The 8,611-nt window shown below is 58.8% G+C and overlaps 1 protein-coding gene across 7 annotated transcripts; it reads left to right on the top strand.

Moving 5' to 3' along the window:
- The first annotated feature begins 306 nt into the window (after positions 1–306).
- MCRIP2 (MAPK regulated corepressor interacting protein 2) lies at positions 307–8,265 on the top strand. 7 transcript variants are annotated; one of them, XR_008373409.1, is made up of 8 exons: positions 307–1,577; positions 1,678–1,757; positions 1,834–2,980; positions 3,076–3,205; positions 3,427–3,535; positions 6,240–6,380; positions 7,157–7,284; positions 7,552–7,653. XR_008373409.1 is itself a non-coding variant. In XM_053557212.1 (5 exons), the coding sequence occupies exons 1-5, from the start codon at positions 2,929–2,931 to the stop codon at positions 7,991–7,993; spliced, it is 483 nt and encodes a 160-aa protein (XP_053413187.1). In that variant the 5' UTR covers positions 2,920–2,928; the 3' UTR covers positions 7,994–8,265. The 7 variants fall into 7 exon arrangements, 4 of the variants coding, with proteins under 4 accessions (XP_053413185.1, XP_053413186.1, XP_053413184.1 ...); XR_008373410.1 differs by lacking the exon at positions 1,678–1,757; XM_053557212.1 differs by lacking the exons at positions 307–1,577; positions 1,678–1,757; positions 3,427–3,535; positions 6,240–6,380 and adding an exon at positions 7,923–8,265 and having other exon boundaries at positions 2,920–2,980.
- Positions 8,266–8,611: the final 346 nt, after the last annotated feature.

The raw sequence follows: 8,611 nt of genomic DNA on the forward strand, positions 1-8,611 counted from the left end.
TCTGGGTATGTGGACGGCGCCCTATCCACTGAGCACCACCCAAAATCTCAGTATCTTAATTAGAGCCTATTTTTGTTTGTTTGAGACAGAGCCTCAAGCTATCACCCTGGGTAGAGTGCTGTATCATCACAGCTCACAGCAACCTCCAACTCCTGGGCTCAAGCAATTCTCCTGCCTCTGCCTCCCAAGTAGCTGGGACTACAGGCGCCTGCCACAATGCCTGGCTATTTTTTGATTGCAGCCGTCATTGTTGTTTGGCGGCCGGGCTGGATTTGAACCCGCCAGCTCAGGTGTATGTGGCTGGCACCTTAGCCGCTAGAGCTACAGGCACAGGGCCTAGAGCCTTTTTCAAAAGAATAAAAAAGGACTTTGTCATTAGCTTGACTTGGGTCTGTGAGGTCTTTCTTACCTGCTGCTGGGTCCTAAGCCCACCCAGGACCTGCTATCTCTCTGACAACAGGGAATGCTGCTGGGTGCTGTCTCTGGGAGCCTTCCCAGCAAAGTTTTTCTATGTCAGGGGCAGGCAGGCATGGAGGAGCACCTACCTAGTCCAGCAAGGTTACTCTTCAACTAGAAGGACACCTAAACCCTAACCTCCAGGGAAGATGGGCCTGACCAGCCCTCAGCAGGGGAGCCCAGACATCATACAGGGCTGCCTTTAGCTGGGCTTGCTACCTTAGGGACCACAAACCCCTGCCCTTTCGGCCTGTCAGAACATTTCTATGCCCCCCCCCTTTTTTTTCTTGAGATGGTGTCTTTCTCTGAAGTGCAATGGCTCAATCACAGTTCACTGCAGCCTTGAATCCTGGCCTCAAGTGATCCTCCCTTCACTCCTGGCCTTGGGAGCCCTTTTGAGGGCTTCTGGGCCCAACCTTTGACTTCAGATGTGGCATGTTGGGGCTAGATGTTTGGGCTTGACCACCAGTGGTTTAAGTGAAGGCCAGGTGCTACTGGGCTCTGATCCATTCACCACATCCCCACACCAGGGCCTGCCTTCCCCACTTTTCCCATTCTAACTCACCTGCCTGGTCCTGCCCCATCCTTCCTTTAGAACACACGTCCTCTGGCAGCAGGCCCCCCCAGCACCCTGTCTGCTGCTGGAGTGTGTGAATGATCATAAGCAAGGCCACTAGCAGAAGCCAGGGCACACTGTGGGCTGCACAAACTGGGACCACACTAGCCCTGAAGGACATGCTCTGGTTGGTGGGGGTGCAATGGGAGTTGGGAGGGCAGTCAGTGAGGTATCAGGTTGGCCAATGAGGGCTCTTCCCAGGGTCCATGCTCAGGCCTGGACTCCCTGGACATGGCTAATCCGGGGTCTGGGCAGCTCCTTCCATACTTCATACCAATCCCCCCTCCCTCTCAAGCCTTGTTCTTCTCACAAGTCTAGCCCAGCCCTTCAGAAGAGGCAGCTGGGGAAGATAGGTGGGGCTGTGTCCTTCAGCATTACTGAGGACAGGATACAGGGCCAAGGAGCCACGTGAGAGGAGGGACAGCCTGGCTACTCCTGGATCAGAAGCTTCCCTGAGGGTTCTCAGCAGGCTTGGGGGGCCCGGGCAGCCACACAGGCCCATAGGGTAGGCCCAGGAAGGAGGAGCAGCAGAGTGTGAGGAGGCTCTTTGTGTTGGCCTCTGGACCCATGGGGGCATGTTGCTTATTGTCACTGGACACCCCCAGGCCCTGGCGCTGGCACAGCCAGGAGAACAGACTAAGGTCCTGGTGGCAGCACCCTCTCAGCCTGGTGCATGTCTCTTCAGGTGGGGACATTACTGGGTGAACTCTGGGCTATCCTCACAAAGCCCCAGGATAAAACCCACTTTTGTGTGGTTCTAGGTGGTGGTGGGGAGACCTGTGGCTTTCTCCCTGTAGATGGCCAGGAGCAGCTCTGCACAGAGGTCTCTTGGGACCTGGTCTCTGAGCAGCCCTTGGGCTGGGAGGAAGGAACCCGGAGGCAAAGATCAGTGGGAGGTGGGAACCCTGGGTTTCTACCTCTGCTCTGACGAGTCCAGGCTTTTGGGCCTCTAGCTCCCAAGAGGTCACACATTGTCTCTGGGGCACTGGCTCTGTGGGGTCTTGGGCAGAAACCACTGCTCTACCCACACTGCCTGGGATTATGGAGGTAAGTGCTCCCTTACGTGGGATGACTTAGCCAAGCTGGGCCTCCCTCCCCTATCTCCTTCATCCTGCCCTTGGATTGGTAAGTGGCTGCCCCTCCAAGGCACTAGGGGTGCACCTCACACCCTGGGTGGGACATGGAGTTGAGTACAACCAATGCTCCCATCCCTTGGGGTGGAAGGGATTCCCAGGACATCATGTCTCTTCCCATATCCAAGGCCCAGTCCCAAGATCCAAGCTAGGAGTGACCCCTTAGACTGGTCCAGGCCTCTCCAAAGCCTTAGCACAGCCTCCCGGAAAGTAAGTGGAAAATCCTTGCTTCCTACGTCTATACCCAGCACCCTGCAGCACGGAAACCTCCACAGCGCCTATCAAAGGTAGAGCCCACCATGCTCCCAGGAAGGGGCTGGCACAGCGCCAGTCACCCGCAAGGCCCGTGGGTCAAAGCCTCGCCCACAGTCTTACCTGGCCTCAGGCAGCGGCTGGCCTTCCCCGGCCCCAGGGCTTTCACCAACCTTGGCTTAAGGCCACGTGGGGTGGAGCGGTGGCTTCTGCCGGCTCCACCCCTGCTTCACGGCGCCCGCCCGGGCCAGTTTCCCAAAGGGCCAGAACGCCGCCTCTGCCGAGTGCCCCTGGGTCTGCCGGAACCGTGCGGGCCCTTTAAGGGCTGGGGGCGTGTAGCGGGCCCGCCCCCTCCCCGTAGCGCCGGCCGCGGGTTAAATGCGACCCCAGGCAGAGCGCACCGGAGCTGGTTGCGGGTGTGTGTCCCAGGAAGCACGAGGCGCGTCCCCCACACGCGGAAGCCGGCGCGCCATGTACACCCTCACCAAGGGGCCCAGCAAGCTGGTCGCGCAGCGTCGCACAGGTAGGCAGGGCGGGCGAGGGCGCGACGCCGCGATCGTCCGGGTCCGCGCGCCCAGGGGCGCAGTCGCAGCTAATGCGGTCTCCCGGCGCCTGCAGGTCCCACGCAGCAGCAGGTGGAGAGCAGGCTCGGCGAGCTTTTGAAATGCCGGCAGCCCACGCCGCCGACCGCGCCACCCCCGCAGGAGCAACCCTTCGTGCAGCCGCCGGGACCCTGGCCCCTGTCGAGGTGAGACGCGCGCAACCCCAGCCCAAACCCGATCCCCCCAGTACTCCAGGCCGCCTCAGCGCAGCAAGGGTGACCTTGGGGAAAGGTTGGTGAGGCCAGGCCACATGCTTTGGGCGGGGCGGCGCCGAGGAGGCGGGGTACTCTAGGCAGCTGGCGGCGCGCGCCCCTCTGCGCTTCCGCCTCACCTGGCTGGGCCTAGCGGTGTGGACCTCTCCTGGCAGCATGGAGGACCCTGCGGATGGGTTTTCGCCGACCAGCTCCTGTATCACAAGCGCCCTGAGCGACCTTGGGCTACGCGCTTGCATCCCTTTGGGGCACACCCAGGTCAAGGTTTGTGGAGAGCTGCCCAGAGCGTCAGCACTCAAGGTCTCCTAGCTCCGCAGAGCTCAGTGGGGCAGCACTGCGTGTGTTACCTTCTGGCCTGGCCATCCCACACCCTCTGGGGCTGTGAGCCCCTCCACACCCGCTGACCCTGGGGCCTGCACCTTACCTTAAATGAGCAGCAGGTCTGCCCAGTGCCCTGCTGAGATCACAGGAGGCTTCATCCTGACCACTTTGACCTCCATGTGACCATAACCTATAGGTTAGACACCCCTCAGGCTGAACCTTCTACTTCCTTGGCTCAATCCATCCCTGTTCTTTTCATTTATTTCGTGTGTTTCTAGGCCCATGGACTTTAATCTAACCCCACACAGGCCTGAGGGCACCTGGGCTCCAGCCATGGTGGGGCACACCACAAAGGGGAATCAGAGTACTGGTGGCCATGCTGGAGAGGACCTAGGTGGAGAGTGCATATTGAAGCTGGGGCTTTACAAGCTGAGGCTGAGGACGAAAAACCTCCAAGGGTGGCCAGGAGTTCAGAGTAGCTAAGGTTGGGGGTGTGTGTTGCTGGGTCACCCTCAGCTTGTCCCCTGCCCGTCACTCAGGTTATGGGCTTCAGAGGCTAGGTGAGGTTGGGGCGCTGTGGGTCGGGTTGGATGTTGGAGACTCCAATGGAGTGGGGGGCTTCCTGCAGGAACCTAGTAAGGGACTAGGTGTGACCTAGTAGATCAAGGTGTGCTGAGGAGTAAGGTGTGGGGGCCTCGGAGTGTCTCTGGCAGTCCTGCCTCCCAGGGGAGGAAACCGAGGCACACAGTCATCCAGGCAGGAAGCATGGAAGGGCTCCGAACTTTCTTACCTGGGGAAACCCACCTTCCTCTCCCAGGTCCCGTTGCTGGAGCGGGCAAGGGAAAGTCTATGGCAGGGTTGAGGGAGTATCAGGGAAGGAGAGGTGTGCTTGCAGGAGCCCTCAGTAGGCAGGGGTCTCAGTGTTCTTGTCAAAGCTTTTAAAGCCCCCAGGAAGCCAATCCTGGTGTAGCCACATAAGTCTGCCTTAGCTAGCCAAGTAGCACATGTAGGAGCCTGTGGGGGGTTAACCTGTCCTCTTACTGGGCGTGAGAAGCCATGAGCAGGGCAGGGTGTGTTCCAGAGGGGCTCACTAGGTGGTACCTACCCTCCGCCCACTTCCTGAGTGCCCCTTGGGTTGGGAATTGTGGCTGCTGTGGAGCAGTCCTGTCCCCCTATCTCCTTGTGGGAGGGCCACTCTCTACAATCCTCCCCTAACCATCCACCTCCTTTGCCCTTTCTTCAAGTTCTCCCTCCTGGTAGGAGACACACTGGGGAGGCATTAACATAAACTGAGGGGGCTCAGCACCTGTAGCTCAGCAGCTAGGGTGCCATCCACATACTGTGGAGTTGGTGGGTTTGAATCCAGCCCGGGCCTGCCAAAAACAATGAGAACTAGAACCAAAAAGTAGCTGGGCATTGTGGTGGGCGCCTGTAGTCCCAGCTACTTGGGAGGCTGAGGCAAGAGAATCGCTTAAGCCCAAGAATTTGAGGTTGCTGTGAGCTGTGACACCACGGTACTCTACTTAGGGCGACATAGTGAGACTCTGTCTCAAGAAAAAAAAAAAGAAGATAAACTGAGGGACCTGGGAGGGTGGCTAATGACTATAATCCTAGCACTCTGGGAGGTTGAGGCTGGGGGATCGCTTGAGGCCAGGAGTTCAAGACCAGCATGAGCAAGAGTGAGACTCTGTCTCTAAAAATAGCCAGGTGCTATGGCGGGTGCCTATAGTCCCAGCTACTTGGGAGGCCAAGGGAAGAGGATCACTTGAGCCCAGGAGTTTGAGGTTGCTGTGAGCTATGATGTCACTGCATTCTACCAAGGGTGACAAAAGTGAGACTGCATCTCTAAAACAAAAAGATGAACTGAGACAATATCTACTGTTGAATGGGGGATAAATAGGGACCACTGCAGGAAGGGCTGAGCCCCACACTGGAGAAAGGGCAGTGGCAGCTGTGAAAGAGGCTGGGCCTGTGGCCTAGAAGGACAGGTCCAAGAGGCCTGCGGGGGCCAATGCTGTTGGACTACTGCTAAACCTGGTGCTGCCATCAGTCTAGGTACTTGCCTCCAAGCCTCAGTTCCTAGGTTGGCTGGGTGGGTGGTAGCAGGGTGAGGAGAGTACACCCATGTTGGTACCATGAGCTGGGGCTGCCTGTGGAGCAGCGTGCCTGGGAGTGGGTACAGGTTGGCCATTGTCCACAGGTACATGCTGGGGCTGGTGCCCTTTCCCCCAGAAAGCAGTGGCCTTATGTAACTGTACCTGGGGGGTGGGGTGGGCAGGACTAGAAAGTGCCTGCTGGGACCCCATCTCAGCCTTGGGGCACCACCACTGGCTTTGCAATTCATAGTGCCTGGCTGTTATTTCCTTCTCTCTTTTTTTAAAGTTGATAGCCAGCCTCCTAGCTTTCCCTAGAATTTTTTACCTTCCAGGGTGGGAGTGGTTGCAGGCTAGGGGTCTTTCCAAGTGGACAGACCTTCCTCATTCCTTCTGGTTTGTGGGAAAATACAGATAGTGCACGAGTCTGGGAAGAGCCCCTACCCCACTCCTACCTCCACCTGCACAGTTAAGATTTTCTGTGGCCACCAGACCCTGCCAGCCCTGGGGCTGGCGGGACCCTGCGCCCCTCAAGACACTCCTCTTTGTTTTAGTGCCCCTCTCACCTGAGGAGGAACCCAGAGCGGCGGTGGGGCACCTGAACCCAGGAAAGCAAGCAGGCCGGCCGGGACCGCGAGTGCCTGGCGGAGTGGCAGGCGCAGCTCAGGACTCCCGGCTCCCACCTCCTGTTATAGGTGCGGGCCCCATTTCTTCCACGGCCCCCATCCCGGGGTTTGTGTAGGGTTTGGCCAGCTGCTGCAAGCTAGGGTTACCCATCCCTTCCCTGGGCCCGCCTGGCAGAGACAGGCCCAGCGGCCTTCTGGACATTGTGTGCAGTGATGTGGGGGGGCCCATCTCATTTTGCATTGCCCCTTGTCTCAGACCCACAGGGAGTGGGCTGGGGTTTCAGGCACACTCTCCCCACTCAGGGACTACCCATCCTGGCACGTGGTGATCACCCCCCAGGGAGCAGGGGGCAGCTGGAGGGAGGGAGGAGCAATGGTTGCCCTGTTCTTGTTTGGGTCTGGTTTTTCATGGAGGGGAGTGTCATTGGGCAGAGAAAGTTCCATGGGGCCAGAACATGGCTAAGAACTGTGCCCAGTAAGTGGGGTGGGGTTGGACAGCTCAAGCCAGAACTGGGGTCACTGGAGGTCTGGCCAGTTGTGGGGTAGAGTGGGAGGAAGATGGCAGCATGGGCTGCATGGTCCTTGAAGGGGCACTTGGTGGGTCCTCCACCCAACTGTCACTCACCTCCCTCAGGGCTGAGGGCAGCAGGTGTGAGCTGAGCTGCTGGCAGCCTGGGGCCTACAGGAGAGAGGTCTGGGCCCTGGCTGCTGCAGATTCCGGAAGTGTCAAGGCTGGCCTGGTCTGGGGATGGTTGTCACGGCCCAGGGCTGCTTCTGAAGTCTGCCAGGCAATACCTAGGACGGGGACGGGCGCTGACCATGTCCGTCTCCTCCCCCTCCCGCAGTCCGGGGCCAAGGCTTGTGTTCAATCGTGTGAACGGCCGGCGGCCCCCTGCCACGTCCCCATCTCTTGAGGGGACCCAGGAGACCTACACACTGGCCCACGAGGAGAACGTCCGCTTTGTGTCCGAAGGTAGTGAGGGGGACCAGAGAGTGTGGCCAGGGCCACTGGGTCTCAATATGGACCTGGGATGGCCCCAGGTCCTCCTCCCACTGCAGTTTGACTCCCAGTAGCCAGAGGGCTGGGCTTTTTTCCTTGGCTCTCTGCCCATTTGTCTCTGACCATTGAGCAGGCTGCCCATTCCCTGTGCTGGGCTGGAATCCAGCATGACCATCAGGCCCTGGGGTGGGGGATGGGGTGCCAGAGACTGGGCTCAGCCTGAGTGCCCTACCCCCACAGCCTGGCAGCAGGTGAAACAGCAGCTGGATGGTGGCCCAGCCGGTGAGAGTGGGCCGCGGCCTGTGCAGTACGTGGAGAGGACCCCCAATCCCCGGCTACAGAGTGAGCCCCCAATCCTGTCCCCTGGGAAATTTCTTCCTTGTCCCTGTCTCCCCACCCAGGTAGTGCCCTCTAGCCCCTTTATGACCTGGGCCCCTGCCAAGTTACAGCCCCAGGGGTTTGGGGAGGAGACTGTTGAGCCAGATCCCTTTTTCCCCAGTACCTGTTATACTTGAAGTCCGTGTGAGGGGCTGGTGGAGACAGCTTGAAAGGAAAGACTCTGACCAGTTTGGGAGGCAGCCTCACTGCCCAGCCTTCTGCTCTGTTTACAGACTTTGTGCCTATCGACCTGGATGAGTGGTGGGCACAGCAGTTCCTGGCTAGAATCACCAATTGTTCATAGTGGCTGCTTGGGAAGGAATGCTGCCTCGGTGGACCCTTTACCAGAAGAGGACCTTGGTGCCCCATCCATCTACTGTGGCCTGGATGGGTGCCAGCCACACCTGAAGTGCCAGCACTTAGACTTTTGCACCTGTGGTTTCCTTGGCTCAGCTCTCCCAAGCTGCCAGGGGCCAGGAGCCGAGCCCATCTGACCTCAACCCTGCTCACTATGCCTGGGGACTTGCCCCTGGGGCTGGCAGGGAGGAGCTCCAGTCTAATAAAGTTGAGAAACTGCCCTTTCAGAGTGGCTTTGACTTGGGAGGTTGTGTGTGTGTGTGGGATTCCCACACCCAGTTCTCGTCCCCAGTCTGGGACTCTGGGGCCTATCTAAACCTGCCCTTGGGGGCTTCTTCTTCAGTTACCCTCTTGACAGATGCTGGGGCCCCTGGCTGGCTTGGAAGTCTGTGGCCCCCACTATGCCTTATCTGACTCTGCTTGCCTTCCTCTCCAGTTGGCATTGACTGGTGCCACATCTGGCTTTAAGAGACATTAAACAATGCCAGGAAATGGGGGTCTTAGGTCCCTGGGACTGGGGCTAGACCTCAGAAGTCAAATCCCAGTTTGACTCCACCAGGCTGCA

Source organism: Nycticebus coucang, chromosome 12 (genome assembly GCF_027406575.1).
Source record: "Nycticebus coucang isolate mNycCou1 chromosome 12, mNycCou1.pri, whole genome shotgun sequence".
NCBI classification, from domain to species: Eukaryota; Metazoa; Chordata; class Mammalia; order Primates; family Lorisidae; genus Nycticebus; species Nycticebus coucang.

Excerpts from the sequence above, each read along its gene's own strand:
- MCRIP2 (XM_053557209.1), top strand. The coding sequence starts at position 2,505 with ATGCTCCCAGGAAGGGGCTGGCACAGCGCCAGTCACCCGCAAGGCCCG. Across the intron at positions 2,981-3,075 it reads GGTCGCGCAGCGTCGCACAG|GTCCCACGCAGCAGCAGGTG; the intron begins GTAGGCAGGGCG and ends CGGCGCCTGCAG. Across the intron at positions 3,206-7,922 it reads GGACCCTGGCCCCTGTCGAG|ACTTTGTGCCTATCGACCTG; the intron begins GTGAGACGCGCG and ends CTCTGTTTACAG.